The sequence below is a fragment of the Eucalyptus grandis genome, chromosome 2 (genome assembly GCF_016545825.1).
Source record: "Eucalyptus grandis isolate ANBG69807.140 chromosome 2, ASM1654582v1, whole genome shotgun sequence".
Taxonomy (NCBI): Eukaryota; Viridiplantae; Streptophyta; class Magnoliopsida; order Myrtales; family Myrtaceae; genus Eucalyptus; species Eucalyptus grandis.
The window spans coordinates 26,239,722-26,261,295 of record NC_052613.1 but is presented as its reverse complement, the minus strand read 5'-3'; the positions used below and the strand labels follow the sequence as shown (position 1 = coordinate 26,261,295).

The 21,574-nt window shown below is 44.2% G+C and overlaps 2 protein-coding genes across 3 annotated transcripts; both read left to right on the top strand.

The window, feature by feature from the left end:
• Window positions 1–257: 257 nt before the first annotated feature.
• LOC104434786 (dynamin-related protein 4C) lies at window positions 258–2,623 on the top strand. The gene is given in 6 exon segments (XM_010047653.3): window positions 258–543; window positions 545–669; window positions 671–1,046; window positions 1,154–2,132; window positions 2,135–2,419; window positions 2,422–2,623. Coding segments are annotated over 6 exon segments (1,995 nt in total). The 5' UTR covers window positions 258–399; the 3' UTR covers window positions 2,508–2,623.
• Window positions 2,624–6,734: 4,111 nt separating this feature from the next.
• Window positions 6,735–13,016, top strand: LOC120286156. 2 transcript variants are annotated; one of them, XR_005548143.1, is made up of 5 exons: window positions 6,736–7,206; window positions 7,963–8,055; window positions 8,171–8,327; window positions 9,244–9,348; window positions 12,964–13,016. XR_005548143.1 is itself a non-coding variant. In XM_039306149.1 (4 exons), exons 1-4 carry the CDS (start codon window positions 7,059–7,061, stop codon window positions 8,440–8,442), a joined length of 444 nt encoding a protein of 147 aa, XP_039162083.1. In that variant the 5' UTR covers window positions 6,735–7,058; the 3' UTR covers window positions 8,443–9,228. The 2 variants fall into 2 exon arrangements, 1 of the variants encoding a protein (XP_039162083.1); XM_039306149.1 differs by lacking the exons at window positions 9,244–9,348; window positions 12,964–13,016 and adding an exon at window positions 8,397–9,228 and having other exon boundaries at window positions 6,735–7,206.
• The last annotated feature ends 8,558 nt before the right edge of the window (window positions 13,017–21,574 follow it).

The window sequence follows — 21,574 nt, the reverse complement described above, 5'->3', positions numbered from 1 at the left end:
AAGGAAAAAAAGAAGAAGAAAGAAATGGTGAAAAATAGAGAAAAATGAAGGAGAGAGGGGGCTTGCAGGTTTATTACAAAGGTGGGCCTGCGATTGATACGTTTTGCTTGTGGAATGGACTTATACATTGCTGAGGTGGCTATTATAGTTGCACCCAATGTTTTCTCATTAATACATGGGTTCCACACTTTAAGTTCCCAAATTTTGTCCCCTCCACAGACCACCCCCTTCCATGAAGTCATCTCCTAATCGTCCAACTTCAGATAGAACAGATCCTCTATATAATGAATCCATAACTTCACAACTCCATAGAACGAGATCATTACTTTCCATCCTTGATTTCACCGATCAAGCTCATCCAAAGTTAGAAGGAAGATTTAGAGAGGCTGCAAACAATGGATGACAATCAGGCTCTCATTCCACGGTGTACCCGAAGCCGAACTCGTGTTCATTGCCCGCCCGGCGCCACTCGCCGCCTTCTACAATGACCGGATCCGCCCCATGCTCGATGCGATCGACAGGCTGCGAAACCTCATGGTCATCGAAGGAGGGCATCCAGCTCCCCACCATTGTCGTCGTCGGCGACCAGTCCTCAGGCAAGTCGAGCGTCCTCGAGTCCCTCGCTGGCATCAACCTGCCACGGGGGCAGGGCATCTGCACCCGCGTCCCTCGTCATGCGGCTCCAGGACAGCCCTTACGCCAGCCGCCCCGAGATCTACCTTGAATTCAACGACAAATTCGTCCACACGGACGAGGACAACATCTCTGTGGCCATTAATGACGCCACCAACAAGATTGCGGGCCATGGGAAGGGCATATCGAACGCCCGGCTGAATCTGGTCGTCAAGAAAGACGGCGTCCCGGACTTGACCATGGTGGACTTGCCTGGAATCACGAGAGTGCCCGTGCACGGCCAGCCGGGGAACATCTACGAGAAGATCTCGGAGATGATAATGGAGTACATAAGGCCTGAGGAGACCATCATCCTCAATGTCTTGTCCGCGACGGTTGACTTCTCCACTTGCGAGTCCATAAGGATGTCGCAAGTAAGTATACTCTAGACACGCTTGGCTCCCATATTAATTGAATGCTTGAATAGTTTATTTGAACTCAAGGTAATGGGTCTCTACCATGATTCGTTTTTATGTCGCAGATGGTGGACAAAACCCGCAAGAGGACTCTGGGCGTCGTCACAAAGGTCGATAAAGCTCCGGAGGGCCTGCTCGAGAAGGTGACGGCGGATGATGTCAATATAGGGCTTGGTTATGTGTGTGTGAGGAACCGGATTGGTGACGAGACCCACGAAGAAGCGAGGCTGGAAGAGGCGAAGCTGTTCGACACGCACCCTCTGCTGTGCAAGATTGACAAGTCCATCGTTGGTGTACCTGTTTTGGCACAAAAGCTGACGCAGATTCAAGCCATCATGATGGCCAAGTATTTGCCGGAGATCGTCCAGAAGATCAATGACAAGCTGAACGCGAATGTCACCGAGCTTAAGAACTTGCCGAAGAAGCTGTCCTCGGTCACGGAGGCCATGACGGCCTTCATGCAGATCCTGTGTTTGGCGAAGGCGTCGCTGAGCAAAATCTTGCTGAGAGGCGAGTTCGATGAGTACCCAGAAGAGGAGAACATGCACTTTGCGGCCAGGCTAGTGGAGATGTTGAACCAATACTCCGATGAGCTCCAAAATTGTGCCGAGAATGACCCGGGGACCAACTTCCTTTCGGAGGAATTGAAGGTCTTGGAAGAGGCCAAAGGGATCTGGCTCCCGAACTTCCTCCCTCGCACCGCCTTCCTCACCCTTTTCCAGCTGAAGGTGAAGGGGATATCAAGCAAGACGCCGAGTTTTGTGGCTCGTGTTTGGGAAGACATTGAGGCGGTCGTGATTCGGGTGTTGATGAGACACTCGGAGAATTATCCTCAGCTTCAGTGGTCGATGAGAAGAGCAGCGTCCAGTCTGATTAACAAGATGAAGGAGAAGGCGCTGGATAGGATGATGGAAATTGTCGAAATGGAGAAGCTCACTAATTACACATGCAACCCTGAGTACACGTTGGAGTGGAACAACTTGATGTCCCAGCAGAACAGATTCATGGACGTGATCAACAACGTGTCGAATCCTAGCAAAATTGTCCTCAGGGGATCGGGGAGGTCGACGTGGGCAACCTGAGGCATCGTCGCAAGCAGCAGATTCAGGAGGCGTTCGATCTGAAGATGAGGATTACTGCGTACTGGAAGATTGTGCTGCGGAGGTTCGTCGACTCGATGGCGCTGCATCTGATGTTCAGCTTGCAGAACCTGTTGAACAACGAGATGGAGGAGGAGATTATGGGGGAGCTAATAGGGCCCAATGGCAGCGGCGTCATCGAGAAAATTCTGGAAGAAGCGCCGTCGGTGGCGATGAAGCGTGTTAAGCTCAACAGAGCATCAAGTTGTTGAGGGAGTCTGCGGAGGTAGTGGCCAAGAGCATGGACCGGATTGATACAGATGGTGACTTCAGTGATTAGTTAATGTTGTTCTAGTGGATTTTCGTTTTTTTTTTTTTCAAATGAGTGTGTTAATGTTCCTGCTCTTGGAATCAGCTTCTAAATGATGTTTTACTGGGTATTTGTGCGTCTGCAAATGGGTTTTTATCTTCGTCGTACTTGCAATGGTTCTATCCATGTTGTGGACTTAAGAAGAAACATGAGTGATGCGCCAATCCAACCCACATTCAATTACATGGCGCTGTCGTAAAATGATGTTGATCGACATTCCTGCGATGAGGCCCCAGAGAATTCGATGCCCAACTTTTCCGTCCGTCATTGTGGAAAAAATAAAATAAATTATGATATGACGAATGAGATGCGTTGCAATCTATGAGGACTCGTTCATTTAAAAGCTACCACTAACATAGCCACCGACTCTGTACCATGAGAGCATTTCAAACTTCCTAACAATCATGAGCCATGATGATTAGAAAGAAACGGGGTACCAAAGTAGGAATAGACCGATGCTTGGACATCGCTTGATCAAAGCCTTGAGGTTGAATTTGTTGTGTAAGGACTTAAATAAATCTTGATACAACAAAATTAGATGCGCTATGAGTTGTTATGATTAGTTCATTGGAAAGTCATTACAAAATATTTAATTGACTTATGATGAAATGACCACAATTATAAAGTGTTGCGACCTAAAAAATCATGAGATTATTTTTCGAATTTCCACAACTCTCAAGAACCATGATAAATTCAAATTAATTGGGTGGAAAAAGTAGGAAGCCTTCCGGTTCTTGGACATGGTCGATCGATCTTTAAGAGCAAATCTATTATTTCGTGATGAAGATAAACTATAGTACGACAAAATGATATGTGTTACGATCTATTAAAATTTGTTAATTGAAAAGCTCTTATATTCACTTACCAACACAACGTGTTATTTTCTCAAATACTACAAGAGTATTTCAAATTTCCCTAACAATCATAAACCATGATATTTACAAGCAAGTGGACTACCAGAATAGGAATCAACAAATTATGCTTGGACATTGGTTCATCCAACTGTTGACATTGAATTACTCTGCTACAATTGAAACAAACTGAGGCATGGCAAAATTAGATGTGATGCAACTTGTTACGACTTGTTTATAGAAAAATCATTATGAAAGATGCCATTGACTTATGACAAAACAATTGCAATTATGACATGTTACAATATAAAAAATTATAGGAGTACTTTTTAAAGTTGTCTAGCTCTCACAAATCACATGTTGACACCTAAATTTTGGCGATCGATTTAGGTATTATTTGCATATAAAATTCGTGATCGACCCCACCCTAAACAAAAAAATTAATTTGCATATAGATATTAGGAGCATTTACATTAGTAATTTGATAAGCTTATAAATTTCTTTTAAATTGGACCGTGGCAGATGGATGATTTTGGATTAAACTAGGCTCGCTTAGTTTTCTGTTATGACCAAAAACGTCACATGAATTGCACATGGGGCACTCAATTAAGAAAGATTAATTTCTTGATTAGACTTGAGAAGCGATTAGGTTATTGCCAAAATTTTGGTCATATGGCAGCAAAAGGCAATCAGCATGATTATCCAAGATTGGCGTATCTACTCATGCAATACAAGTAGGGGTAAGCATCGGTCCAGGGATCAATCTGGCCCAACCTTAGATTGGCCCAACTTAACCGGTCCTGGTCCGGTCCTTAGGGGGATTGGGTTGGTCTTTGATCCTAGGACTTTTGGACCCTGCACTATGTAGGTTGGTCATTGATCCTGGGAATTTGGGGTTGTCCAACTATGTAGGTTGGTCATTGATCCTGGGAATTTGGGGTTGTCCAACCTGGACAAACCGTGTCCATAATATATATATATATATATATATATATATATATATATATATATATATATGCTTTTGTCTACTTTAAATTCTAGCATCTCCTTTTCTATTCTCTTCGCAATTTAATTTGTCATATAAATTAGAAAGTAGAAAGGTTGACCAAATTCAACCAAAAAATAAATAAAAAATAGAAACCCTCTTTACTTGCCTTGGCTTCGCTCACCCGCCTTGGCCTCACTCACCCGCCTTGGCCTCACTCCCCTTTCTCACGACTTGCCTCTCTTCACTTGCCTCACTCGCCTTGTTGCTAGCCTCTATTCACTCACCTCGCTACTCGTCTATTCTCTCGCCTCGCATGTTCGTTTTTATGGTTTGTTGCTTTTAGCAAGTGTAAGTTTATGTTGTTACATTATCTAATCTTTATGTTTAATATGTGTTGGTGTCCATAATTTAGTTGCCCAATGTCGCATTGTTAATGAATATGTAATTTGAAATAGTACATTTGTCATTTGAAGAAATATAAAAAAGATAACAAAAAAATAAATGGTTATTCCGGGTTGACCCTAGAACCAAATCGGACCTATAGGGTCGATCTGATCGTCAATCTCAAGCTTAACAGGGTTGGTCCTCGGTCTCAAAAATTGAGAACCAACACATCGTGAATTGGTCTCTGAGTTAGATGTTGGATCAGTTCACCCTGGACCATGGTCACCTCTAACAATGATGATGATGATAGAGCAGTGTCTCCACTGTTGGTGTCCACGCTGCCTGACGACACCATGCTCGGCGCGATTGACTCTTACCATCCTCGACACCAATCCGACAAGGAGAATGCAGTTTCTCCTTGCATCAACCCTACCGAGCAACCCCTGCACCTCGGACGATCCACGATCTGCTGCTGCTGCTATACCCCGGATCAGCACACCCCAGGGTCGCCTGAACTGCCATCCCCATAGTTCAAAGCCGGCGAGACTCCTGCAGATTTCCCATCCAGACCGACGGTGTCCTGAAGTGTTTTCCTTGATTGTTCCAACAGCACTGGCGATCACCCAACGAGCTCTTGAGGCTTTGCTCGTACTCTCTCTTTTGCAGGTTCCGCCGAGGTCCTGCAAGGCCGATATCTCTCAATGTGTGGCGACTACAGATTTTCAGGGGAAGATAGATAAACAACATCAAGCTACCGCCGTCAGCCAAGCCACACCGCGCACCACCACCAGCCCTTTGCTTGCTTGACCACCCCAAGCCGCCTCATCCGCAATCTGAGCCGCCAAATTATGTAACAATCCCTATCCAATTTAATCTGAATATTTTACTGCTTAATTTGGACTGATTGTTATCTAATTTAATCTTAATTGAGACTTAGGCATTATCCAATTAGGGCCTTATTGATAGGGGTTGATTTAATTACAAATTTGATCCATAAAAATATCGGATCATTTTTTTAATTATTTCTACTTAATTTTGGATAATGATGGTGCCGAAAGATAGTGATAATCTTTAATTTAACCTTGAGACCAAGGTTATCTTTTAGATTAGCTCAATCTTTTATGTAAAATTTCCGTGGATTGCGCCTGTGGATTAGGTAAGATTTTATCTTTGATTTAGAAAATTACCACTTTTTAAAATATCAAAAAATCCAAAAAGGATTGCATTGCATAACATGTAGATTTAGACAGGTATCTTCCTAATTAAAATTAAAATGCATGTTTAAATAATATAGGTTTCTAAGATAAGATAGGAAAAATTAAAAATTAAAAAATTAAAAATTAAAAAATTAAAATAAAATTTAAAAATCATTAGAATATGTCCATGATAATGCGTTCGTGCCATGGCATCTACACCACTAATATCTAGCTAAAACGCCCGTGCCACAGTGTTCACATCAATATTATCTAGCCAAAATATTAAATTGATACTAGGTCAAAGGTTTATAATTAAATTGAGATAATAAAAAGATTTAATACTAAATTAGCATAAATATAATAGGTTTAAGATTTTTATGACATTTTTTCCACTGTCTTTTGCAAAGGAAAAAAAGAAGAAGAAGAATTTTCCCATTGGTGCTAAACCAAACCCCTCCATAAAATATCAATATAAGCAGCTTATCGTGGAAGCTATTTCACCGATCAAACAAATCCAAGAAAAACACGAAATTTCGAGAGACTGCAAATAGTGGGTACGACTGGGCTCTTGTCCGCCGTGAACCCGAACCCCTGTTGGTTGCCCACGCGCGGGAGAAAATATTAGGTACCCTAACAGTGCCACGTCATCCGTGCTCTGAACCATTCACTCAGAGCCCGCCACGTCTGCTCTCTCTTCTCTCCATCTTCTGCGCTTCTTTCTCTCTCCTCTCTCTTTTCAGTCTGTCCCGAATAACTCTAGACTGGTGGCTCGGCTCGGTGCGGCTGGACTGGCAGAAGAAAGGACTGACTCCCGCTTAAAATTTCTCTCTCCTCATTTAAATATTTTGGATTTTCTCTCTCTCTGCTCGTGGAAGAGCAGGCAGAGAACGAGCTGCACTTCCTCTGTTTCGTTCTCAGCGCATCCGCCTCCGCCCTCTCGTCTAATCTTCCGTCGACGACTTGCTTTCCGCTCTGCTCGAAGCTGGTCCATCCTGGTCGGTCGTCCGTCATCATCTTCACTCCGCTGATTCGAAGATCGTAGAAATCGGAGACGCCGGCGATTTGGTGATGAACACTTCAAGGGAAGGAGCTTCGATCGGAGATGGCGGCCAATCATCGCAACGAGGCGAGCGGCGGCGGCGTCGGCAGAAGGGGAGAGTCGGTGGTCGTGGAGGGCGGCGTGGAGTGCGGCCGGCCGGGGAGCTTTTGCGAGTACTGCAGATCGCCAAATGGGTCCACCGTTTCTCACGGTCCGTACGGTTTCTCCTTCGTTTCTCGTGGTTTTATCCCTCCCGTGTCGTTGAGTACGGTTTTTGCCCGGGCTCCGGTGGCTCGGGGATTTTGGGGTCGCCCGGGACTGGAGATGCCGTGCTTCGGGGTTTGTCTTTTCCGGGCTTTGTCGTCTGTTGTGACGTTCACGATTGATGGAATTGCTGATTTGCGTTTAGTCTTTAGTAGTTCCAATCGGTCGCTTCGTTGCGTGCGTCGGCTTGCGCTGATGATTTTTTCCGTTTCGGGTTGTTTGTTTTTTAACGTCTCTTCGACTTGGATCGCGGAGCCTGACTGTGGATGACTATCAAGGTTGGTGTGCAATTCCCTATTTTGAGAGTCTGGGCAGCTCTGGCCTGTTGATTCGCTGTCACTAATTGGCTCTCGACTGATGTAGTTTCATTATGTGCATACATCTGATTGAAAGAACTAGAGAAATTTCGAATGTTTGATCCGTATTGAGGGAAACTTATGCGTACTCATTCTATCAACTGTTAATACATAGACTTATTTTTTCATATGTGCGTATTTAACTGCACGACCTCAGAGAAACCATGTGGGAGCTATGGTCGATGCTGAAGTTCCGACTTGAGCCGTTTCTGCGCCTGTGTCTTCCCTTTTCCTTTTATTCTTCTTTCGAATGTACCGGTTGGATTTCTCTGCTAGTTTTCAGCTACTTTGATCAAGTCTCTTTTCTGAAGGGTTTATGATCAGTTCTGATGCAAATGACTTTGCAGGATGGGCCACTAGTTTGTCTGCTTATGAAAGCGTTGTGGATTCAAATATTCCTTTCTTTAATGTTGTTATTGAGATGACTGATGTTGGTCACGGTACGTTGTTCTGTTCTGGCTATTCTTGCCTCTGGGCGTTTCTCTGTTTTTCTTTCAGGTCATTTGCAAAAAACCATTCTCACCAACTTAGGGCTTTGCTTATTCCCTTTGGCAGAAACTCGGTCGTGTAAGAAAGCCCAGATTATGAGGCTTGAAATTCTAATCATGTATTGCACCAAAAAGCAGAGCACATGCAAGATATCATGGGATTGCTCTTTAAATACATTGACATCTTACACCAGTCTGGCGTTTGCGAGTGGATTTATGACGAGGTATAGATCCAAAATACCTATTTAGGACTATGAGTTGCAAATATGATAAGTTCAGGATACTACTTGCAGCTCATCCTGTGCAAGAGGACAACCAGATGCTCTCTGGACTCTTTGATGGTCGCCTTGCGATGCCTTTACCTGCATTTTGTTTGTGGAATCACTTAGTCAAGAATGAGAGAAGCGATTATTGGGCCAAATTTTGGACTTTCAAAAATTTGTTGTAATTGGCAAGAGTTGACCCTTCTTCATCTCATACCGTTCTTTTAGTGTATTAGGGATTGATGAGCATCTTCGTGAAAATAACTAAAAAAGACAGCTGAGTATCTGGAGTGCAGGTTCAATATGTGCCCGATATCCTATAAGTTAAGAAATAAGTTGCACAGTTCTCTATTATACTTGTGTCAATTTCCTATCCGCGGCCTCATTTTGTCATGCATGATTGCCATCAAACTAGTTTCATTTTCTATCAATAACTGCTGATTCCTGGTTAGTTTTAGCACATTCATCAACTGAGGTAAGAGTGGAATGATATACAATGCCTGCATCAACCTATAGATTTTTTGCTTGTGGCTATTGGTTATTCATTTTTTCTGTCCCATGCCAGCATATAGATACTTTATCTTGCTACAGAAGGCCCCAGCCCACTACCCATCCAAGGTTTCTTGAATGTGTTATGAATTATTCTGACTATCTGATTTGCCTGCCTGGGTGAGAGAATCAGCTTCTTTTATGTAGAGAGTTCTAGCCATAGGAAAAAAATACACACATATATGTACATTTATTTTGTGTGTGTATTTACATACATATACAAATCGGGCATTGATTCAATGCAGAAATATTTTTTCACATCCTTATTCCTCCAGTAAGTGGGGTTCTCCATTTACAACATGCTCACTCTTTTTCTGATTTTCTTAAGCTGGAAGTCAGTGGCTATTAGCACAAGTTGCGGGTATCATTGGATACCATCCTGAAAGCAATGGCAGATTTTGCAGTGAAGCCCGAAAGAATTTCTGTGATCAAGGTAATCATGAAATTTATGCTGCAGAAAGAAGCTTATATCAGTTCCTGTGTATCAATAATCTTCCATACGCTTGGTTGAGGAAAGCTAGATAAGTGCAGGCCAGAAGCAGCAACTACTTTTTACATTTTTTGACTTTTGTTATATGATCTACCAAAACATTTGCATTAGTTCCTGTAAGGACTACAAAATAATTTTTTTTTGGAGCCCGGGCAAAAACCGTACTCAACGACACGGGAGGGATAAAACCACGAGAAACGAAGGAGAAACCGTACGGACCGTGAGAAACGGTGGACCCATTTGGCGATCTGCAGTACTCGCAAAAGCTCCCCGGCCGGCCGCACTCCACGCCGCCCTCCACGACCACCGACTCTCCCCTTCCGCCGACGCCGCCGCCGCTGCCTCGTTGCGATGGTTGGCCGCCATCTCCGATCGAAGCTCCTTCCCTTCAAGTGTTCATCACCAAATCGCCGGCGTCTCCGATTTCTACGATCTTCGAATCAGCGGAGTGAAGATGATGACGGACGACCGACCAGGATGGACCAGCTTCGAGCAGAGCGGAAAGCAAGTCGTCAACGGAAGATTAGACGAGAGGGCGGAGGCGGATGCGCTGAGAACGAAACAGAGGAAGTGCATGCCGAGATGGCCGAGCAAGCTGCGTTGGTTGTTCAGCACGTCGAGCAATGTCTGTTTTCCGATTCGCTCGAGATTAGGGACTACCTAAAAGCGATCGAGCACTTGAGCTCTATGCGACTCGGATTCAAGGACGTCGAAATGTTTCTGTTCAGGCCGGAAGTGAATGTGCTGCTGAACTTGGTCGGCTTGCATTACTGAATGCACTGGCTTGAAGTGCCAGTAAGCAACTGTTTACTTTTGGGCACCGAGAAAAGACGCACATAACTGCCAAATGGGCATTTTGCTTTCAATTACTGTCGTTGAGCAGACTTTGATGTTTCGGCTTTGCTAGAATGTGGTGTGTAGAACTTTTGAATGGTGCTAAAATGTCCAGAAACAAAAGCAGGAATTTGTGTTTGTTATGGCTGTAGCATTTTCCTTCTCCTCTTACACTAGGGGGAAAGATCTCTTCAGCAAGTCATCTCATCTGTTGGGAAAATGAAAGATTGTGTATATGGTATAAACCTTTCCTCGCAAATATTGTGCATCACTTTATGAGAGAACTTACTTTTTGAAGATTGTATTTGTGTCAGTCTCAAATTTTGTCAATCTCGAAGTTGATATTAATAGCTTGATTGTTCGTCTGGCCTCTTATTTAGCTACATACTGCTGAAAAGAAGAATGATAAATGAAAATTTTAAATTTGCATACTATACGTAATGCCCTGCCTTTGAATATGAGTTACTTGGTTTTGATTTGTGGAATCGCACCATGCAGATGAACAGATATGGGCTAATCATAATGGGATTCTTTACTAATTTGCCTGTTGGTTTCTGTTTTGTTAAGGGTAGAGGTCTCATTCTGGCTTGTCAGTTAGGAATATCACTCTATCATTATCCAATGCATTAAATCATGTCGCAGAGACTCCGGAGATTGGTTGGAGTTTACTCCATGGTGAAATGATCATAGAAATTTTGCAGGCTGAGTATGTCATGGAAGCGCTTCAGAATAGCAAGATCTCACAACATCAAGTGAGTGTCAAATGGTGGAAGCTCAGCAGATTATTCTATGGCTTCCGAATGCGAGACGAGTCTCATTCTCGTTCAGTTTCCCTGCAAGATCTAGCATTGCCTCAGGAAAATGAAGTCCTCAGCGTGCTTCATTGAGGTGCCATTCCAGAGGTCCTTCGCGTCCAAATTTCCGTATTCCATTCTACTAGCACTTCCTAGTCTTTCCCGGAGCGCGCAAGTCTGTGATCAATGATGATTGATATAGACATCTGGTTGTACCACAGAAGTATGATCATGGTATGTGCTGGTGTCTAAGAAGATTGGGGTTTGTGCATGTTAGTGTGCATACCTGTTTAGTGTGCATATCTGCGGCCTCATTTTGTCATGCATGATTGCCATCAAACTAGTTTTATTTTTCTATCAATAACTGCTGATTCCTGGTTAGTTTTAGCACATTGATCAACTGAGGTAAGAGTGGAACGATATACAATGCTTGCATCAACCTATAGATTTTTTGCTTGTGGCTATTGGTTAGTCATTCGTTTTTTCTGTCCCATGCCAGCATATAGATACTTTATCTTGCTACAGAAGGCCCCAGCCCACTACCCATCCAAGGTTTCTTGAATGTGTTATAAATTATTCTGACTATCTGATTTGCCTGCCTGGGTGAAAGAATCAGCTTCTTTTATGTAGAGTTCTGGCCATAGGAAAAAATACACACATATATGTACATTTATTTTTGTGTGTGTATTTACATACATATACAAATTGGGCATTGATTCGATGCAAAAATATTTCCTTTTTCACATCCGTATTCCTCCAATAAGTGGGGTTCTCCATTTACAACATGCTCACTCTTTTTCTGATTTTCTTAAGCTGGAAGTCAGTGGCTATTATCACAAGTTGCGGGTATTATTGGATACCATCCTGAAAGCAATGGCAGATTTTACAGTGAAGCCAGAAAGAATTTCTGTGATCAAGGTAATCATGAAATTTATGCTGCAGAAAGAAGCTTATATCAGTTCCTGTGTATCAATAATCTTTCATACGCTTGGTTGAGGAAAGCTAGATAAGTGCAGGCCAGAAGCAGCAACTACTTTTTACATTTTTTACTTTTGTATTAGTTCCTATAAGGACTGCAAAATAATTTTTTTTGTGGGGGCCATCAGGAGTGCAGAATAATAGGAGAAGCATCTTGTTATGTGGGTTTTTTATTGGTGGAAATTGCGGATACTTCTGCTAATTGATCTAAAAGCTCAAGGTATTACGTGAAGGAGTATTTTACTGTTTAAATGTTTCAACACAACAACCCCACATGCATAGGCTAAACTTTGACCTAAGACTGACGCGTGGAAATTGACTACGATCGGGGGGCTCAGGAAAGGTTTGTCAGGACCTATTATAATACCATGTTGAAATTGCAAGACCATGTAAGTTCAAGCTATTAGATGGAGACATAACTTAAAATTTTAAAATTCTAACAAGTTTAATGTATTGAAATACTTTAAGAAATGTTGATATTATCTTTGCCTTATTCATACTCTCAAAGTGCATCTTGGCACAAAGTGCCATAAACTTGACAATCCATGTTCTCTTCGTGATCACATAGCTTGGAGAAGACCAATTAATTGTGAACTCTGGTCAACTTTTCTCAAGAAGCTTCCACGACATTAGGCAAAAATGCCAATTATTTTGCAGAGTAATGTTTTTACCTGGTCATATAATAGATTATTATTATTTCGAGTACGCCGAATCTAATTAGGAAATCTCTTCGTACATGACTAAGTCGTGAAATTGCAAAGGGTCAAAATACACTTTGCTGATTCAAGCAATATCTCTTAAAAAGAACCGCCACTAGAGCAGTAGCTTCCAGATTGGTTCTGTTATGCTTTGACCTAAAAAACGTCATAAAGTAATCTTATTTGTCAAGTTTCCTGAGCTATGTGCCAGCTGCACCAATTACTATTAAGACTCATCTTTTATTGTCTTCCAGGAGAAGTTGACAAAAAGTTATCAGAATTTCAAGTTTGATGAGCCAAGATGTCACGCCCCGAACCCCGAGCGCGCGCACATCCCACTATGGTCGATCAAAAATGCGACATCCCAGGATATGTCGCCGACCCATTCATTTATTTACGCATGTGGAGCGAAACAAATCCCCGACAACATTTAACTTGGGATAGAAAAGCAGGCAATCAATCACAATACCAAACACTCATTTACAAACACAAAGGGTTTAAATACAACACTTTGGACTTTCTACAAAATAGACCATTCGACAAAAGGGGACTATCCTACAACCAACTAGCGGACACGCTCTCAACCCTTATGACTTCACCTCTGCAACTCCTCAAGGCCAATCAAAGCTATCGCCGCTCCGTCCACCAGGGGACTGAAATTTTAATCCCACAACCGGGATGAGACGATGTCTCGGCAAGTTCAACCCCTAAACCCCTATTAGAAAGAAAATACGCCCGGTGGCCTAGCCACATCACACGAAAAGACTTACCTCGCCTCGGCCTTTATCTCGGAGTTAGCACAATTTATATAAACCAACCACGTGCAATTATGATAACCAAACAACCATGGCACAATCACATTATCAAACCATTCAACCACTTGGATCGTCTCAGCGATCAATCGACTCAGCCGATTACATGTCATTCTAGCAAATCAATCATTGCTCTCAATCACGGCCCTACTCGGCAACATTTGAATCAGTGGCATCACGGCCCCACTCGGCGCAACCTTTATCAGGTGGCAATTCACGGCCCCATTGGGCGCGACCTCTAATAGGTGGCATATCACGGCCTCACTGGGCGCGACCTCTATCAGGTGGCATATCACGGCCCCACTGGGCGCGACCTCTATCAGGTGGCATATCACGGCCTCTCCAGGCACGACCTTTCACAGGTGGTTTATCACGGCCTCTGCAGGCACGACCTTTCACGGGTGGTTTATCACGGCCTCTCCGGGGCACGACCTCTAATAGGTGGTATTTCACGGCCTCATCGGGCACGACCTCTTGTAGGTGGTTTTCACGGCCTCATCGGGCACGACCTTTCCAAGGTGGTTTATCACGGCCTCTCCGGGCACGACCTCTAATAGGTGGTATTTCACGACCAATCTCCCATCGGTTTCTACACTTAGGATTTCATAAAGAATCCCTATAAATCACAATCACACTCAATTCATCACAATCATCAATTTCAAATTCTACTAGCACAGAACGATCGGCACGGAATTACGAGCAAATAAGGTCCCAATGAAAATTTTCGAATTTAATAAATAATTAAATTTATTCCGAAAATTAATTAAATAATAATATCCATAGTTTTCGAAATCCACACTCAATTTATAATATCCAATCATCAATTTCAAAATCCGACTACACAGCAACGATCGGCACGAAATTCGAGAATTTAAGATCTCGACAAAATTTTCGGAATTTAACAAATAATTTAATTTATTCCGAAAATAATTAAATAATAATATTTTATTAATTTCGAATAAAATATATTATTAAATTATATGATAATTTCGAGACCTTTAAATAACTCAAAAGTAAATTCATTTATGTCACATCAATGCTTTATATTAAAAATAAACACCCACTTAACTTTAAATTAAACACAATTTAAGTTAATCAAGCACATTAATATAATCTACACTTAAATAAATTAAACTAACCACCTAATAACACTTAACATAAACTAAGCACACCTAAAGCATAATTAACCCTCTAAGCGAGGTTTAGTGAGTTAAACTCACCGGATTAGCGAACCGAGCGGACCAAAGCACGCGGGGACGCCGAGGAGAACAACTTTCCTCAAAGCGGGCCGAGCATCCGGGCTCGGGAAGGCGGCCAAAACGGGCCAAGACCGAGCTGGAATACCCATTTTTCCAGCCACGATTTGGGCCCGAGAATGGCGGATCCGGCGTCGGAATGGGCGGAGGAGAGGGGCGGCAGCTCGACGGTGGCTCGGACGGGCGAGGCGGCGGCGGGGACGAGCTCCGGCAGCTCCTGAAACACGCGAGCAGGGGCAGACGGAGGCGGCGGTCCCGGCGAGGCGCGTGCGGGGCGGCGCACGGGCGCGCGGTGCGGGACGACACGGGCGGCGGCGAGCTCGGCGACGCATGCGGCGTCGACCTCGGCTGGTCCCGGTCGAGCTGCTGCAAGAGATCTCGAGATCTGCTGGGGAAACGGGCTAAGGCGGAGCGGCGAGCTGGTCGGCGGCGAGCGGACGGCACAAACGGCGGCGGCGAGCGGCGGAGGGGCCGACGGACGGAGCTAGGGGCTGCTGCATTTCGCTTCTTCCATTGTTGGGCGTGCCAAGAAGGAGAAGAAGATGGAGAGAGCTGAAGAAGTCGCACGGTTGGGAGGAAGAAGAGAGGAGGAGAGAGAGAGATGGGACCATTTTTCTTTTCTTTTTCTTTTTCTTTAATCCCACAAAATGCCCACCATGACCTAGGATGACATCACACTCCACTATCTCCCACAACCTCTTCCAATGGGTTCACTTGCAATTTCCGCCGGGGCATGAAACTTTGTACATCCAAATTCTTCAATTCTCATCAATTCTCTTCCAATTGAATCAAATTGAAGTCCATAAAATAAATCCAATGTCACCACACTTCAATTCACATCTTCACTTGTCCATAGAATCAACTTAAGTCCCAAAAGCGCGATCAAAAGCGGCATACTAATTTCTCGAGCCAAATTAGCCATTTTCGATTTAATTGTTGAAAAACTCGGCTTGCATGAAAAATATTCCGAAGATAAATCAATGATCCTAAAATAATTTGTGACACACCCAGACTTCCAATTTCTGAATTCGATCTCAATTCCACGGTTAATTTCACTTTGGCACGATACTAGCGGCCCAATCTACCGGGTAGCCTATAGAAATTTTCACGCATTTGACTGTGGTTGATCATCTCAAGCCACAATGTACATCTTTGAAACATTGGTGACTTTCGGTTGTCGGGGTAATCTCAAGATTTCAAATACGAACACAGGGTACCCAATCGATAGAAAAGTCGGTCCAGTGTTGATCGACAAGAATTGTGCGATCTTGTGGAATCACCCACACTCGATCACATGCCTCCTGCAGTCGAGTCAACCTATCTCCGGTCTCTAATCGATTTTTATTTGTGTCGTAATGACTCTTGAAGATTAGCTCGGTCGAAAGGTCGCTTCCTGGTCAAATTCTCGAGTTCGATGCATTAGAAACTCTTAACGGCTTCACCCGATAGACTAGTTTTCACATGAGTGGCAAACTCAAGGAAAAGAACTATATGCGTGCCAACGAAATGCCCGTCTCAATTTATTGAAAATATGATTGGAAAATCGGGATGTCACACAAGATATCATGCCTCATATTATCTCTCTTTAATATTAAATGACCATTCACGGCCTTGTGAGGAAGATCTAGAAATACTTGAGACCCTTCAGCCTGAAGACCTTTCTCGGTTTGCACCTACAATGCTCTCGAGAGCATTCTTAGAGTGTTACATAGCAGGTTCAATGATTTTAGAAGTTATTCCTTTCTTTTTTAAGTTAACTCTCTCATATTTTGAATCTTGATCTACTTTTATTTTGTCATCACTCACTAGGGAATATAGAGCATGGTGAAGCAGAGTCAATTGTTCATCATGTTGAAGATGTTTTAATGGTTCTCATCCTATATGCAAGTGTCACGGGCCAAAAGATGGACGACCCGAGAGGTTCCCCAGAGTCGGCCCTGACTCGCCCGTGGACCTCCTGCTCTCCCTCGGATTTCCACCAAGTCTTCTCCCCGAAGTTTCCAAGGGAGGACGACACCGTCATTTTGCCTGATTCCAAAAGTTTCCGTTATTAATGTCGGTAGATGGTAGTTAAGTACTTATGTCGGTAGTTGAGGCGGTCCCGTCGGATGAAAAGTAGATTAACAGATGTAATCCGAGGCTCTCAACTATAAAATGGGTGTCCTCCTTCATTTGTAATCATCCACCATTTCAGAAATATCAAAGTTCCATTCCTTCTCGAGCTCCTCTCTCTAAACTTTCTCAACGATCCGGGTAAGCGAGCGGGTAAGCGTTTGATCGAGCAAGGCTTGGCTTGGGTGATCCCAAAGTTGCCTGAGTTGCCGCGCGGTCACGATCCCAATCGATCGGCCCGTGACAAGTGGTATCAAAGCAAAAGAGAGATCCGTTCGAGAGATCAAGGAGCACTAACTGTTCGAAGGAATGTCGAGCCAAGAAGCTGTCATGGTTGGAGAGGCCGCACAAGTCAACGAGAACTGCGGCCGTGCAAAGAAAAGAGACGCCTCGATGGATGTTGTAGCTGCGTTCGACGAGAAGATCGGGAAGGTCCGGAGCGCCGTGCTCGAACTCATGGAAGGTCTTGACGATGTGCGAGACCGGATCATGGAGGGTTGAGAGTTCGCTCCGTGAAGACTTCACGTCATGCCTCAACGAAGCTACCACGCCATTACACGACAAGGACGAAGCCCTTGATGTGACATCCTGATTTTTCAAATCTGATTTCAATTGAATAAATCGGGCCTTTCGTCGACACGCCTATAGTGTTATTCTTTGAGCCGATCACTCATGAGATAACTAGACTATCTGGGAAAATTATTAGGGGATTTTAACGCAAAAGGCTTGAGAATTCGACTAGGAATCGACTGCTCGACCGTGCTAATTTGCAAGGGTCATTACGGCACACTTAAAAATCGATCAGAGATTAGAGATAGGTCGTTTCGATTGAGATGAGTGATCAAAATGTGGGTGATTCCACATGATTGCAAAATTCTCATCGATCGGCACTAAATTGATTTTCTATCGTTTTGGGTACCCTGTGTCCGTATTTGAAAATCTTGAGATTTTCACGACAATTGAGAGTCGTCAATGTGTTGAAGATGTACATTGTGACTCGAGATAATCGATCACGGGTCAATTGCATTAAAAATTCCTAAAAGCTACCCGATGGACTTGGTCACGCTAAAAGCGTATTTGGATTGAAAATAACAGTGAATTTGACCCGATTTCAAAATTGAAAGTTATGCGGTGTCACGAGCTATTTGAGGAACGTCGACTCATTCTCCGAAGAATTTTCGGAGATTCCGGGATTTTTGCGGAAAATCGATACGGACGTTGCGGAAAATCGGCGGAAGTCGAGATGGGGTAAATTGATGGAAATTGGGACTTAGCCGCGCATGAGTGTCGGGAATTTATAGAAAATCATTCGGGATTTTTCTTCATCGAGATTTGACCTCGATTTGGGAAATTGAGTGAAGAAATTTATCCAAAAATTAGTGAAATTCGGATCAATAATTGGGGATGGAATTTTGCACTTAAATTGAGTTATTTTGGTGGATAATTGATTGGAAAGTAATAGGGAACATCCAATTAATGGAGTGGCTAAGGTTGTTGACTAATCTTCCCTTTTTGGCTGGCTTCTACCTCACGATTCACCCCCTCCTTCGGACGCTCACAGCCGCACACTCACCACAGCGTCGATCTCTTCTCGTCCGTGTGCTACTTCACTTTCATTTTCATTTTTTCAGCTTCTGCATTTCGGTCTTCTCCTCTGCAACGACACCCCCACCGAAAGCGCCTGCCCATCCACCGAATTCCCCTCATCCTCGCCACTTGTCCCTCAACCAGCAGCTCTTGGTCAACCTTCAAGCCCACGAAGCCCAGCAGTTGACCGCTTGTAGCCCACGCCCGCGCCATACGTCCGTCTTCTTCATTTTCTTCGGTCAAGCTCCACGTTCCAGCAAGTGGCCGAAGCTGCTTCTCTGTTTATTTTCAAGCGAGGCCACCTGGTTGACTCCGCAAGCTGCGCGCCTGCCCCCACCTTCTTCGTGTCCTTACTTGGACGGCACGAGGTCAAAGTCTCCAATCAGAGGCCCATCTTCACAGCGTCTTCATCTTGTCCTCGCGAAGCCAATGACAAAACCCTGCTGCTTCATGGTCGTTTGTCTTCTACCACCGACTCAGCATCTCCATTTCGCCAACTGAAGCAGCCAGCAAAGCCACGATCTTCTCCTTCGTTCGCAACACCTCATCAGCGAAGCAGCATCATCGTCCGGAGCCGTAAGCCCACCGAGCAGCCCAGCAATTCTAGTCCTCGAGCCAGCAATTTGGCTTAGCTTCTTCAGCGCAAGTCAGGCCAGAACTGGCCCAATCCAGCAGTCTCCAGGCCCGTGTAAATTGCAGCATTTTGGCCCAAAGAGCCAGCCCACTCAGTCCATTAAGTCAGTCCAGCAAATTCAGCCCATTTGAAGCTTAGTCCCAGCAAGGCCCCAGCAGCCCTGCAGGCCCAAGAACTAAACTCAGCCTTGTGTTGGGCCCGTTTTAGGCCCGGTTCGAGAGTTCGCCGACACCGCCGGAAATTAAGATTTCGGCCGCCGTCGCATCGTCGTCGCGGTGAACCGGTTTTCGCGATACACCGGTGAGTTTATACTCTAAACTCCGCTTAGTAGGTTAATGACGTTTAAGGGGTGTTAGATTTATTTTATTAGGAATTAGGTGGTTAGTTAGATTAAATTAGAAATTGAATTATTTAATTGAGCATGTTAGGTGGTTAGCATGGTTTAGCTAAAGCCTAAATAAATTGTACTATTTATCTAGAAGGGTTCGGGAATTTTCCGAGTCCGTGTTGTTATTTAATTTAATGATTCGCCTAGGTTAGTATTTTTAGAATTGAAATTGATTTATTTAATTAATTTCAGTAATTATTTAATTATTAATTATTTTTTCGGAAATTAGGCCGGAATAGCCGGTGACTAGAATTTCGTGCTTTGATTGCAATTGTGTGGTTAATTTCTGCAATTGAGTGTTAAATTATGCAAATTGAGTGCTGATTGGATTTTTGGTATTTAATTCAAAAAATTGTGAATTTCCAATATTTATTCAGAAAATCCCAGGTGTCGGGTTTTGATACCGAAAATGGTTTTTTGTACTATATGAAATAGTGGGATTTCAAAAAGGATGAATATCAATTTTTCTGGATCAAGTTGACCGTGTCCCCACACACGAGTAATTTCATGTGAATTTCTAATACGAAGAAAAAGGCCTGGCTCACCATTTTAATTGAAGCATTTGAGTGCAATGCATGGTGTCTGGGCCATATTTGAGTGATCGTGTGATGGTTATGAGAAATCGTCTCGGGTACATTGGTGGATGTTATCCCAATGTGGGATACCCCATGGACAACGGGAAGCCGGTCGCGATTGATTACGGACCCTATGCTCCTTCGGGAAAGCCGTCGATAAAGAGACGTGCCGTGCTCAATGGGGGTGAGACGATGCACAGCAATGCCGAAGACCGCCGGAGTGAGAGTAGGCCGTGCTCTATGCCGAGATCAAAACTAGGAACGCATGATTAATTGAGTGTGGCGTTTGATTATTTGGAGCTTATTGTTGCTCATGCTTTTATGTTATGTCGTGATATAAATTATACGACTGCGAGTGGATCGAGACGAGGTAAGTCTCATTGATTGTGTGATTGCGTGCTTAGGACGCTTAAGGGCGTATTTCCCTCCTAATTGGGGTTTAGAGCTTAGACTCGGCCGAGATGATATCTCACCCGTTGTGGGACAACATTTTCAGGGTCGTCGAGTGGAGGATGGGAGGCGAGAGGAGGTGATCGGAAGTGTAGGTCGGTTAGGCGCTTCTTTTTGGAAGGCTAGTCTTTTATAGTCTTTTGGCCATAGACACACATGTACATGACTCGGTGTATATATAAAAGCATGTTTGTTTGTGAATCTATTATCCTGCTTTTCTATCACGAGATGATTCACGTCGGGGATTTCTTTTCGCTTCCGCATGTGCAATAAAATGGAAAGGGTCGGCGACTCGTCACCGGGAAGTCGCAAATTATTATCGACCGAGATAGGGATGGGCACGTGCTCGGGGTCGGGCGTGACACTTGAAGCATCGATCGATATGTTGAAGAAGCGTGTCCAAGTGGTCGAGGAAGAAGCTCCGCGTAGGGACGAGGTCGAAGCCATGAAGGCCGAGATCCAAGAGCTCAAGATCGAGCTTGCCCTGTGCAAACTAAGCATCACCAATGGTGCTGTGCCGAACCAAGCGGTGCCCAAAATCGAGGTGCCAAAGCCGAAAGAATTCAAAGGCGAACGATCCGCCAAGGAGATGGACAACTTCGTCTGGAGCATGGAACAATACTTCGGTGCCGTCAACATACACGACGAGACGACCAAGGTACGAACCGCTTCCATGTTCTTGTCTGATACAACAATGCTATGGTGGCGCAACAGGTGTGACGAGGTTAAACACGGCGCTCATCCCGTGTGCACATGGGACGACTTCGTGAAGGAGTTTCGGGACTACTTTTTCCCCGAGTTCGCTCAGCAAGAAGCCCATAGCAAGCTCCATCGCCTCGAGCAAAGAGGCACGATCCTAGAGTACGTGAAGGAGTTCACGGAACTCAAACTCCAGATTCGCAACCTAAGTGAAGAGGAGGCTCTCGGAGCGTTCATGGATGGGTTGAAGCCATGGGCACTTCTCGAGCTCAAGAGACGGGACGTGAGTAGTCTTGCGCGAGCGCTAAGCGTGGCAGAATCACTTGTCGACCTCACCAAGACTGAACCAAGG

Bases quoted from the DNA above. Each gene is read 5' to 3' on its own strand.
- LOC120286156 (XM_039306149.1), top strand. From the start codon at position 7,059: ATGGCGGCCAATCATCGCAACGAGGCGAGCGGCGGCGGCGTCGGCAGA. The intron at 8,056-8,170 runs GTACGTTGTTCT...TCCCTTTGGCAG, and splicing joins GATGACTGATGTTGGTCACG to AAACTCGGTCGTGTAAGAAA. The intron at 8,328-8,396 runs GTATAGATCCAA...TACTACTTGCAG, and splicing joins GCGAGTGGATTTATGACGAG to CTCATCCTGTGCAAGAGGAC.